This window comes from Jaculus jaculus, chromosome 1 (assembly GCF_020740685.1).
Source record: "Jaculus jaculus isolate mJacJac1 chromosome 1, mJacJac1.mat.Y.cur, whole genome shotgun sequence".
Lineage (NCBI taxonomy): Eukaryota > Metazoa > Chordata > Mammalia > Rodentia > Dipodidae > Jaculus > Jaculus jaculus.
In genome coordinates, this window is record NC_059102.1 from 107,122,760 (window position 1) to 107,136,175 (window position 13,416).

The 13,416-nt window shown below is 39.5% G+C and overlaps 1 protein-coding gene across 1 annotated transcript in view; it reads left to right on the forward strand.

The window, feature by feature from the left end:
* Positions 1 to 10,013, forward strand: part of Dcaf10 (DDB1 and CUL4 associated factor 10) — a 49,442-nt gene extending 39,429 nt beyond the window's left edge. The window contains exons 5-7 of the mRNA XM_045142113.1: positions 1,497 to 1,610; positions 5,419 to 5,564; positions 7,506 to 10,013. Of these exons, the coding sequence (XP_044998048.1) occupies positions 1,497 to 1,610; positions 5,419 to 5,564; positions 7,506 to 7,874 (629 nt within the window). The 3' untranslated portion in view covers positions 7,875 to 10,013. The remainder of the gene's footprint in view (positions 1 to 1,496; positions 1,611 to 5,418; positions 5,565 to 7,505) is intronic.
* The last annotated feature ends 3,403 nt before the right edge of the window (positions 10,014 to 13,416 follow it).

Below are 13,416 nucleotides of genomic sequence, written 5' to 3' on the forward strand. Positions count from 1 at the left end.
AGGGGGCACATGCATCTGGAGTTCATTTGCAGTGGCTGGAGGCCCGGCTGTGCCCATTTTTTTTCCTCTCTCTGTCTCTCTCTCTCCCCCTTCCCTCCCTCCCTCTTTCTCTGTCAAATAAATAAATAAAAATATTTTTTTTTAAAGGGCTAGAGAGATGGCTTAGCAGTTAAGGCATTTGCCTGCAAAGCCAAAGGATCCCGGTTCAATTCTCCAGGACCCACGTAAGCCAGATGCACAAGGGTGGCACATGCATCTGGAGTTGGTTTGCAGTGGCTGGAGGTCCTGGTACACCTATTCTCTCTCTCCTTTTCACCCTCCTTCTCTCTCAAATAAATAAACAAAATATATTTAAAAAGAGAGCACTTCCTATAAAAGCAAAAGGGCCTGAGGAGGCCTGAGAGACCCATGACAGTTCTATCCCTAGGTCCCACATAAACAGCTGAGCATTGCCATGCACATCTATATACCAGTCCTGTGGAGAGCAGAGACCAGAGAATTTCCAGGGCTCACAAATAAACTGCAAGTTCCAGGATCAGTAAGAAACTCCTGCTCAAGTAAGAATGGGTGAAAAAGACAGAGGGGTACTTGACATTCTCCTCCAACCACCATGGGTGAGTGCACTGTGCAGCAAACGAGTGCATGGAGCACTACATGCGCCTATACACATAATACACCATACGTATACCACATTACATATACACACATGCAGAAAAAAGTGTAGTTGGCCTTTTTTGGACTGAAAAACCAAGGGTAATTCAGATACTAAATATCATAGGAAATTAGATTAATAAGAATTTCTAACAGAGGTGTGCAGCTACTAGAAATATATGGTGAAACTGAGATTACTGTTAAAAGTAATATATAAACTCAGGTATATGATGCTTATTTTGCCACCAATTCTAATGTAAAGTTTTGCATTACATTTCAAAGCTACTATTTACATAATTTCAAGAAGGATAATAAAAGTTTTTGATGTATAAAGGGCCTATTGTTTAGGCCCTCTTTATAGTTAAATAGGCCAAACAACTCAAAATCTTTTTTTTTTCTTTTTTGGCTTTTTTGGTAAGATCTACTTTAGCCCAGGCTGGCCTAGATAAACTCACAGCAATTCTCCTACCTCTGCTTCCCAAGCGTTGAGATTCAAGGTATGTGCCACCTCGCCTGGCTAAAATTCATTTTTACTGAATTTTCTTATTCTGGTTTCACATAGAAATAATAGGAAACTGAAAGTGTTTCTGTACTTATTTGGCTTTTCATTTTTATTTCATGTAAGCAAGGTTGGAATAAAAGATTTTAGAAAAGGAGTAGGTATTAAACAGAACCAAGAGCTGCCCTACCTCATCATAGTTATAGCCCAATTTTATGTGATTTTTTTTTTTTTTGGCCATGTTTGAAGTGGATTTTAAAAATACAAGTTAAGTTGCTAATTTAAAAAATTAGCAGATACTACATTTATGCTCGATTTATCGTTTACTTTTTTTTTTTTTTCCTAGATTTGAGTACTTCATCAAATTCATCTGGTCCTAGAGTTTCTGGTTCCCCAGGTCATCACAGTGATTCTAATTCATCTTCTGAAAAGCATATGTCTCGAGCCTCTCAGAGAGAAGGTAGGTTAAAAGTGGACTTTATAATCTTGCAACAGTAGATTCTATCATTCTATCAAATAGCTTTCTTTTTATACATATATAATTTATTTACTTGGAAGCAAAGAGGAAGAGGAAGTATGCTGTCAGGGCCTCTTGCCACTGCAAATGAACTGTAGATGCATTCACTACTTTGTGAATTTGACTTTATGTGGATACTGGAAGATCAAACCTAGGCTGTCAGGTTTTGTAAGCAATCACTTTTAACTGTTAATCCAGTCTCCAAATAGCTTTCTTGGTATGATTTTACTCCATAAAAACAAAAGTTAATAGAAATGAGGTTCTATTTTACCTTTGTAGTCATCATTTTTAAAAAGCAAATCAGGCTGGGTGTGGTGACGCATGCCTCTTTAATCCCAGCATGTGGGAGGCAGAGGTAGGAGGATCGCTGTGAGTTCTAGAGCAGCCTGGGACTACAGTGGGAGTTCCAGGTCAGCCTGGCGCTATAGTGAGACCCTGTCTTTGGTGGGGGCGGGGGGAGAGCTAACTTACCTTGTGCTTGAATTTGAATCGTTGATGAAATTTAAGCTATAGTTTTTCTACTTGTGTTTGGAGAAATATTTGGGAAATGTAGAGAAATATAGATTCCAAACAATGATGGTGTGCAAATTAAATTAAGTATATGTGTACAGAGTCAGGTCCAGTGCTGTGTGCCTATAATCTAGCACTTGGGAGGTGGAGGCAGAAAAATCAGGCCTTTGACGTCAGCCTGGGCTACTTGAGACCTTGTGTAAAAATAAAAAAAAATAAGGGCTAAGGATATAGTTCAGATAGAGCATTTGTCTGGCATACACAAGGGCCTGTATTCAACCCCTACCTAGTATGATGATGTGGGGGAGACATGTATGTGGTAGTACTACATGACTATAAGCAGTGGATTTATCAGGTGATTTTGAAAGGCCAGAGGTCTCTTTCTGTCTATTACCTGGCAGTCTTCAAGGAGTTGTGGGATAAAGTGAGCTATAATTGGGTCCTACTCTGTATCTTCCATTTTTTCCCCAGCCATTCTGGCAGAGCTAGCTCTCTGCCTATCCCTTCCACCTCCTGAGTGGGATGCTTTTCTACCTGTACAAATGCCATTACTGTCCTCCTTGTCAATCCACATTTAAGTTCTTATAACATTTATTCTTTCATTTTCTCTTGGTGGACTATTAATGACCAAATTTGGCCCTTTGGGGTCAATTTTAGATCACCTTTTAGAAATAGGTATATTTCTTCCTTGATACTCAAAACATCAGAACTCAAGCCTGGCGTGGTGGGGCATGCCTTCAATCCCAGTACTTGGGAGGCAGAGGTAGGAGGATCACTGTGAGTTCAAAGCCACACTGAGACTACATAGTAAATTCTAGGTCAGCCTGGACTAGAGTAAGACTCTACCTCAAAACAACAACAATAACAAAAAATAGAACTCTTATTTTTTATATGAGATCTGCTTTGGATTTTCAGGGATGTGGCACAAGTAAAATCAATGTGGCTGTGGTTCAGATGAAATTACTGCAGCCCTTGACCTTCCTGTTCTCCCTACCTCTTCCCTCCTGAGCTCCTAATATGGTTTCCCCTTTTGCCAGCTCTTAAGGAATCTCCATGGAGTACAGCCAGCAGACTTACTGCTTATCTATTTGCTGATTTTGTTACAGGTTTTCAAAGTTACATTCTAAAACAGAGGTTTATTTTTCTCTAAAATTGTTGATCAGTGACATATGAAATTATTACTTGATTATAGCAGTATAAGTTAGAACTTCACAGGTTTCTGTTAATTATTTACTAATCTAAAAAGAATTTTTAAAAGGAAGGTAACACATCTGCTTGAGATACAATTTATAAAGGGTCTGATAGGGATTACCTAAGAGTAACTTCTATAATTGAAGTGTTGAAATAATTCTCTTAGTGTTGGGGATGTAGCGCAGTTTTAAAGTGCTTGTCTTACACAAAGCTCTGGGTTCAGTCTTCAGCATTGCATGAACTGGGCATGGTGGTATATTATCAGAAGTTCAAGGTCCTTCTTGGCTATATAGTGACTTTGAGGCCACCCTGGACAATATAAGATCCTGTCTCAAAATACCACCAGTACCACCAAAGCAGCAAAAACAAAACAAAACAGCCTATTCTCTTGATATAAGCTGCTTCCTTGTGATGTCTGTGAAAGTAGTTCCTCACATACTTAAGGGATGTGCAACAGTGGCTTACTACTACAATCATTTGAATTAGGGGCTATGTGGGAAATGGTGGAGCATAGTAGAGTTTCCAGGAAGATGTTTGATGACAGTATCTGCAATCCCTTGTTTTGATGTGCCTCTACATGAGATATTCTTCTTACCTCCAGAATTATATCTCTGTTGTTTACCTTATAGGCAGGGACTTTAGAATTGTTCAGCTTAGCCGGGCATGGTGGCACAGGCCCTTTATCCCAGCACTCAGGAGGAAGAGGTAGGAGGATCGCCATGAGTACAAGGTCACTCTGAGACTACATAGTGAACTCCAGGTCAGCCTGGGCTAGAGCAAGACTTTACCTTGAACCCTCCCACCACACACAAAAAAAATTGTTCAACTTATAATTTTTCAACTTTACAGTAGTATAAAATGTCATATGTTCAGTAGAAACCATACTTTAGGTTTTGAATTTTGATCTTTTCCAAGCTAGCACTATACAGTAAACTGTTTCAAATCTGTGATGTGGGCTGGAGAGATGGCTCAGAAGTTAAGGCACTTGCTTGCAAAGCCTAATGACCCAGGTTCAATTTCCTAGTACCAAAGCCAGACACATAAAATGGCGCATGCATCTGGAGTTTGTCTGCAGTGGCTAGAGGCCCTTTGCATCATCATTTTCTTTCTCTCTCTTTGTTTCTTCCTCTCTCTCTCTCTTTTCTTCCTTGAAAATAAATAAAATAATTTTTAAAAATCTGTGATGTGCCAGGCATGGTGACGCACGCCTTTAATCCCAGCACTTGGGAGGCAGAGATAGGAGGATTGTTGTGAGTTCAAGGGCACCCTGAGACTACATAGTGAATTCCAGGTCAGCCTAGGCTAGAGCAAAGGGTCAGTTGGGTTAAGTATATTTCAATATGTTCTTAGCTTATGATGAGTTTATTAACCCTGGTGTAAGGACCATATATTCTGATCTTTTTACTGAAGGTAATTGTCTTGGCTTCCACATATTTATTTCTTTGGCCTAAAGACCAGTAGGTCCTCTGGGCTGAGAGTTATATTAATTTTCTAGACTCCTTCCATGTCACATAACTTTGGTTATTCAATAAAGAACCTTCTGAGATAGAGAGCCAGCTCAAAAGGACCCCACTCAGCTTTCATTGCTTAGTGTTAGGTCACTGGTGATTCCTGCTATAAAACTCATATACCCACCACACATTAAGGGACCACCATGTTCTTTTTTTTATTTTTATTTTTATTTTTACTTTTATTTTTATTTTATTTTATTTTTTTATTTGAGAGCAACAGACACAGAGAGAAAGACAGATAGGAGAATGGGCGCACCAGGGCTTCCAGCCTCTGCAAACGAACTCCAGACGCGTGCGCCCCCTTGTGCATCTGGCTAACGTGGGACCTGGGGAACTGAGCCTCAAACCGGGGTCCTTAGGCTTCACAGGCAAGCATTTAACTGCTAAGCCATCTCTCCAGCCCCACCATGTTCTTTTACATGCATTACTATAAGGGATAAAGGAAAGGGAAGTAACTGCCAGACATTATGACTGATGAACTGCCTTAGTTCTTGAATAATTCAAGTCCCAAATCCTGTTGTTCTTACTTTGTATCTCAGGAATTTCACCACGAAATAGTCTTGAAGTCTTAACCCCTGAAGTTCCTGGTGAGAGAGACCGTGGAAACTGCATTACATCCTTACAGCTGCACCCCAAAGGCTGGGCCACCCTTCTTCGGTGCTCAAGCAACACTGATGATCAAGAGGTACAGATAGTAACATTCCACTTTCAGCAGGACTCACTGGATGGAATGCCCCTACCTTGTGTGCAGACTTTAGGATGATCACTGGGCATAGTCTCTGCTTTCAGGAGCATACTGCAGAGACCTTACTTCTGGACTTTCCTGTCCCTATCCTCTGTTGCTTTACTGTATTTTTATCCTTTGAAAAATCTCTTCTCTGCCTGGGTTTGGTGAGCTGGGAAGTATTCTAAAGGCCATCATAAGCTCAGATTGTGCCTAGCTTCTTAATATTTGCTTCTGTTATCTCCTGAAAAGCAAAATCAGAAACCATATATTAAAACAACAATGAGGTCTGAAGAGATGGCTTAGCAGTTACGGCACTTGCCTGCAAAGCCAAAGAACCCAGGTTTAATTCCCCAGGATCCACATAAGCCATAGTCACAAGTGTTGCATGTGTCTGGAGTTCGTTTGCAGCAGCTGGAGGCCTTGGTGCATCCATCCTACCCCTCCCTTTATCAATCTCTTTCTCTCTCAAATAAATAAATAATTAAAACAACAACAACAATGAGATGTTTCAGCTAAGCTGGCTAATTGTGAGGTTGTGAGATTTTTTTTTTTTTTTTCTGGTATTTCGAGGTAGGGTCTCACTCTGGCTCACCTGGAATTCACAATGTAGTCTCAGGATGGCCTCAAACTCTCGGCGATCCTCCTACCTCTGCCTTCCAAGTGCTGGGATTAAAGGTGTGTACCACCACACTGGGCTTAATTTTCCCTTTTAAGCCCAGGGGAAACTCTGGGAAAGGGACTAGACTGATGAATAGGAAACAGAGTTACATGACTTTAGTATTGTCATCTGTCTGGAGTCTTCCAGGTCCAGTGGCTCAGGTGACCACAACTGAAAGAGGGGAGAAGAGCCTTGGAGTGGATAGAGGAAAAAGGTACTCTGGGGAATTTTAAACTATCAAGATTATTGCTGTCCTCAGGAAAGGAAATGTGTTACTCTAGAAATCATAGCCATGCTGGACATGGTGGCACATACCTTTAATCCCAACACTTGGGAGGCAGAGGTAGGAAGATTGCCATGAGTTCAAGGCCACCCTGAGACTACTAGGTCAGCTTGGACTAGAGTAAGACTCTACCTCAAAAAACCAAAAAAAAAAAAAAAAAAAGAAAAGAAAGAAAGAAAGAAGAAGAAATCCTAGCCATGCAAATAAATTTTAAAAAAAATTAAAAGAGGAAAAGGGCTGGAAGATGACTCAGCAGTTAAGGAGCTTGCCTACAAGGCCTCATGACCCAGCTTTGATTCCCCAGTACCCATGTAAAATCAGTGGCACATGCATCTGGAGTTCATTTGCAGCAGCTAGAGGCCCTTAGTGTGCCCATTCATACTCTCTCTCCCTCCCTCCTTTCCTTCCTCTGTCTCTCCCTCCTCTCTGTCTTCCTCTTCTTACAAATAAATAAATAATTAAAAAACATTGTCAGCCTTAGGGAATAAAAGGCTTATAGCATTATAGCACAGAATATCTCAGCTTATTTAAATGAAAATGGTTGTAGGATACTGGTTTCATTAGTTGGGAGGGGAATGGTATCCACCTGATTGAGTTTTTAAGTTTTTAAATATTTTATTTATTCATTTGAGAGAGACAGAAATAGGCAGGCAGAGAGAGAGAGAGAGAGCACACCAGGCCCTCCATCTATTGCAAATGAACTCCAGATGCATGTGCCCTCTTTTGCATCTAGCTTACATGGGTCCTGGGGAATTGAACTTGGGTCCTTTGGCTTAGCAGGTGAGCACCTTAACCACTGAGCCATCTCTCCAGCCCTCTTAAAAAAAAAAACAAAACTCCCTTTCTCTCCCTCTTTCCTCCCTGTGATTAACTTTTTGTACCAGTTCTGTGGTTTTGGCTGTTTGCAGTACTGTTTGGAGCCCTTCAACCCTGATTTGTCTCCCTTTTCTTCTTCTAGTGGACTTGTGTGTATGAATTCCAAGAAGGAGCTCCAGTGCGGCCTGTCTCACCTCGCTGCTCCCTACGACTGACGCATTACATTGAAGAAGCCAATGTCGGCAGGGGTTATATCAAAGAACTTTGCTTCAGTCCTGATGGGCGAATGATTTCTTCACCACATGGCTACGGGATTCGCTTGTTGGGATTTGACAAACAGTGCAGTGAACTTGTTGACTGTTTACCCAAAGAAGCCAGTCCCTTACGGGTGATCCGTTCTCTATACTCTCATAATGATGTGGTACTGACAACAAAGTTCTCTCCAACACATTGTCAGATTGCCTCGGGGTGCCTTAGTGGACGGGTCTCTTTGTATCAGCCAAAGTTTTAGGCACAATTTACATCAAATAAGGAACTCTTCTGGTGTTTGATTTATAAATTACTTCAATTTAGGTGAAGTATATTCTTTTTTAGAAGATCTTGTAAGTTTGAGTCAAAACCTTGTTCTTATGGGTCCATGAACACGTGACCTGAGCACTTCGCCATCTACCATCACACATGCATCTCCAAGTTACATTCTATGCAGCATCATTTTGTTCAGCATTCCTCGGCTCCTGCTGTCTGTGCCACTGAACTCTGATTCTTCTGCTTATTTTGCATGGTAGCTTGTGTTAAGTTTTCCCCCTCCCATATCTCCCTCCCTCTCTTCTTCCCTCTTCCTCTCATGCCTCCTTGCCGCCCTCTCTTGACTTTGGTATGACTTTGTGGACGTCTGCCAGGAGGCTTACTTGGGATTAGAGAGACTCATGGTACTAGCATTGAATAAAACCCAGAAGCTGAATGTTGACATACTGGTTTTTGAAAAAGAAATTTAATTTCATATTCATTTATCAGTATATTTAGCCTTCAAAAGTTGTTATATTTCTCTATATTGAGCACAGATAATGACATTATTCTCATAACTGTTAGATACCTTTGCAATAGATCTTAAGTTTTCTGTTAAAATTATACAAATTTTTCATGTGAGATTTTGTTGTGAAATTCTAGAAAAAATTATTACCAGCTGTCTTTGTAACTTATTTTACTTGTATGAATTTAAAATCTCCAGCATATGTCTTTACTTGACATTTTGTTCTTGTCAATAGCATTGGAAAGGAAAGGAGCTTCTGTTGTACAAAAGAGGATTTATTAGATTAGTACAATGTCTGGCCGTAGGCTGATGAAAACAAATGAGATTTGGAATTTCCGTGAATTTTTTTTTTTTTTAACTCACACAGGATGATGTGGTAACAGTAATGGAGTGGAGGGGAAATCTAGTAAAGAGATGACATTTTATTGTCTTCTTCAGACAGGGACCACAATCTCAACTTGCACCGGTTGTAAACAGAGCTACAGTACTCTTTAAGCTGTTGTTATAACCCTGGTAGTCAGTGACTTGAATGGCACAACTAAGTGCTGATAAGAATATAAGTTTTGTGTTTTGTTATGGAGCACAAGTGAAAGCATCAGACAAGGGAGTAGGCACAAGGCTACTGTCCTCTTGAGCAGTCTTGTGTCTCCCTACATTGAATAAATAGCATTGTGTTGAGAAGAGATTTGCTGGAGGTTGGAGTAATGTAAGCCATGCACTAGCTTTGCTTCTTTGGTCACATGCTCTTTAGGCCAGTTGTTCTCAAACTAGTATTAAGACGCATTATAACCACTGAAGAGCTTGTGAAAAACGTAGAAACCAGAGCCTTACCATAGAAGATTCTGATCCAGACAGGGTAAGGACAGGAATCTTTTTTTTTTCTTTTTTTTCTTTTTTTTCTTTTTTTTTTACCAGGAACCCCAAATACTTTCATTCAGGTGGTCTTCAGATCACAGTTTGAAAAACACAACCTTTAATGGTAAATATTTCTATGTCCATCTGGTGCTTAATATAATCCCACAAGATATTTTGCTTACTTAAATAGTAACAAGGTAGAAAATAACTTGAAATGAAATCACTTGCATTATTTGACAAATGAAAGATGGTAAGTGACTTGCTTAAGGTCATGCAAAGGTAGTGTAGAGCCAGGACTTGGATTCAAGTCTCCTAATTCCTTGCTCAGGGAATTTCTACTGTATTGTGCTGACTGTAAAAATCAGTGACATATGGACAGTTTGTCTTTTAAGTTGTACTATTGTGAATAAGATGGCTAGTAGATTGAAAAAGGAAAGCATTGGAGTAGATGTTGAATTTCACTCATAAGGAGAAAAGTATTTTAAATTTTGCAAAAATGTTTAACCCAAATACATGAATAAAAATAATATTTCTTTGTAATACCTTCCCCATAGCCATGCATACCTATGTGTAAGAAGTTATATATTATTTGGAACAATGTGTGCTCTAGGACAAATTTTTAAAATGAGATTATCTAGCCAGATGATGGGGAAAAGAAAGCTTGAAATTTTCTAGTCAATGAAAAATTGTCACAAAGCACAGTGAGAATTATTATCATCACTTTGTAAAAAAAAAAATACCACCACACATTTCAAAGGAAATATAGCTTTTGAGGAAAATACCCAAAAATGTTACAAATAAAAATAAGTTATTATGTCAGGTGTGGTGGCACATGCCTTAAATCCCAGAAGGCAGAGGTAGGAGAATCGCTGTGAGTTTGAGGCCAGCCTGAGACTACATAGTGAATTCCAGGTCAGCCTGGGCCAGAGTGAGACCATACCTCAAAAAAAGTTAAAAAAAAAAAAAAGTATAATAATTGATATTTAAAAGAATACTCAAAGCCAGGAGTCGTGGTGCACGCCTTTAATCCCAGCACGTGGGAGGCAGAGGTAGGAGGATCACCATGAGTTCGAGGCCACCCTGAGACTGCATAGTGAATTCCAGGTCAGCCTAGGCTAGAGTGAGACCCTACCTCGAAAAACCAAAAAAAAAAAAAAAAAAAAAAAACCTATGTACATACATGTATATATGTATGTATGTGTATACACACACACGCACACACACGCATATTCAATTGTATCAGTTCGGAAAGGGTTCCAGGTCAGATGCTAGACTCATGTTACCTAACTCTAAATTCAACCAGTGATTCTTAAACTACTATTTTGGGGGGTGTGTAAATAATTTTTATTTATTTATTTATTTATGAGAAAGAGAGTGGGCATACCAGAGCCTCTATCTTACCTGAGTACTGGGGAATCAAACCTGAATCCTATGGCTTTGCAGGCAAGTGCCTTAACTGCTAAGCCATCTCTCCAGCCATTAGGAGGGTTTTGTGAGGTAGAGTTTCACTCTAGCCCAGACTGACCTGGAATTTACTATGTAGTCTCAGGCTGGCTTTGAACTCACAGTGATTCTTCTACGTCTGCCTCCTGGGTGCTGGGTTTAACGGTATAGGCCACCATGCCCATCCCTAGAACTGCTTTTCTTTGTCAAGTTGAGTCTCCTTAAATATTTAATTAATTTATTTATTTGAGAAAGAGAGAGAAATGGGCACATCAGGGCCTTCAGCCACTGCAAATGAGCTCCAGACACATGCACCACTTTGTACATCTGACTTATGTGGGTCCTGTGGAATCGAACATGGGACCTTGGGCTTTGCAGGCAAGTGCCTTAACCACTAAGCCATCTCTCCAGTCTGAACTAGCAGTTTTTTGAAAACCTACTATAGTGTACGGCCATACCACCATGAATGTGCCAATCTTATCTTAATACCTACTACTTGTTAAATAATGTGCCTGTTTTCTTACAAGCTGCCACAAACAAAATCTTGCAAGGTAGATGGAATAAGTCCCAAATTACTTTGGAAGTAATAATGGATCAGAAAGATGAAACAACTTGCCTGAAGTCACAGAATTGGCAGTGGGTAGCAGCAGCATTGGAATGCAAACCTAGATTTGTTTCTTTTAGTCCAAAGACTGTGCTTCCTACATACCATTTTCCCTTTTAGTGTGCACAGCATGGTAAACTGGCCTATTGGTTTATTTGTTCAGTATCTTTTGGAATTTTTATTTATTACAGCCTTATTACCTACTGTACCAAATAAAAGGACATTTAAAAGACTGACGGTTTCCATGAGAATGAAGATCATAAACTCAAGGCATACTTGTAGGATATTTCTCACTCATGCGGGCTAAGCACCATGAAATAGAAAAGAAAATGGAGGAGAAATAGCCTTGTGTGAAAATAGAGCCACATAGGTAAGACTTAATAATCAACAGCCAGCAAACTCAACAAAAGAACCTTTGTTCTCTTTGACTTATGTTCGTGATCAAAAAGTAATCAAACAGTAGTAACTAAGGAATTAAAGGACCTCATTTCATGTTGTTTTATTTTTTTTGTTCAATTTTTATTTATTTATTTGAGAGTGACAGATACAGAAAGAAAGGCAGAGAGAGAGAGAATGGGCAAACGAACTCCAGACGCGTACGCCCCCTTGTGCATCTGGCTAACGTGGTTCCTGGGAAATCGAGCCTTGAACCGGGGTCCTTAGGCTTCACAGGCAAGCGCTTAACCGCTAAGCCATCTCTCCAGCCCCATATTGTTTTATTTTTTGAAGGCAGGCTCTTACTTTAGCTTAGGCTGACTTGGAACTCACTTTGTAGCCTAGCCTGGCATTGAACTCATGGTGAGTTTCCTATCTTGGCCTGCTGGGTTCTGGGATTAAAGCTACCAAGCCTAACTTTTGTGAGTTTTATACTGTTGGAAGAAATTACTTAATTGCCATTTCAAGGCCCCATCTTGCAGTATTAAATGTAATTGATATTTTTGCTCTCTTTTATTCAGTAATTTTTATTTGTAATAATTGGTAAGTATATTGTAATTGGCAATGAGTTTTTTTATTTTTTTAATTGAGGTAGGGTCTCACTCTAGTCCAGGCTGACCTGGAATTCACTATGTAGTCTCAGGGTGGCCTCAAGCTCACGGCAATCCTTCCATCTGTGCCTCCTGAGTGCTGGGATTAAAGGTGTTTGCCACCACACCTGGCTGGCAATGAAGTACTATTATTGGTAAATGTAATATAAGTTGTTCTCCTGGCTAGAAGGTTTCTCTGGAACAATGTATTTATGGAAAAGCTCTGTTGAAAGAGTTAGGTACATCAAATAAATAGTACTCCTTATTTTCAATCATGAAGTGAAATAACTAAAGTAGAAGAGGCCTCTGTTTTGTCTTAAATTTGTGTGATCATTTTTCTCAGACACCCAATTCATATGATATATAATTTGTTATTTCTCCCTGTTACATTCCTGAGAAGAGGCCATACCAAAAAAAAAATTAAGGAAACAGTAAATCATATCCCCAGTCCTCTCTCTAGAACCAAGATCACAGTGTGTCGTGCTTAAAGTTGTGTTCCATAGAAAGTGCAATATAGGGGAAACACTTGAGAATCATTTAGAAGCTTAGTATTTGCCGTATTAGAACACATAGTACTGATATCCGTAAGTATCTGTTAAACTTGGCAATTAACAGTAGAAATTGGTCTGATAACTTACTGATGACAATCATCCCTATTATTAGTGACTAGCAGTCACTGAGTGCTATGAAAATCCACTCAGAATCACCCTATGTTGGTCATGAAGGGAATCATATATATGAGTTTTGTTTGGATTACTAATGCATATTTCAAAGTGCCAAGATTTAAAACTCATTATTTTTGATGCAAGTTGTCCAGGTATGTAAGTATACCTCCCTGCCTTCTTAAGCAGCATGCTCAGTCTAATTCACTTTTTCATGAAGAGAAGTTATGTTCATAATGTGTGCGCTCTGATATATGTAGAGTGTTTCATTAAATATAAAGGGCTATAACATATGAGTTACTATCTCATGAAGTGATCCCTAAACTCTGAGGTATATATGATCATTTGCCTCAGATTGTTAGTTTTTATAACAATGTTTTATGCCTGCTGAGTCGTCTGTTCTATCAACATGCCTGCTTCTAACAGGCTGACAC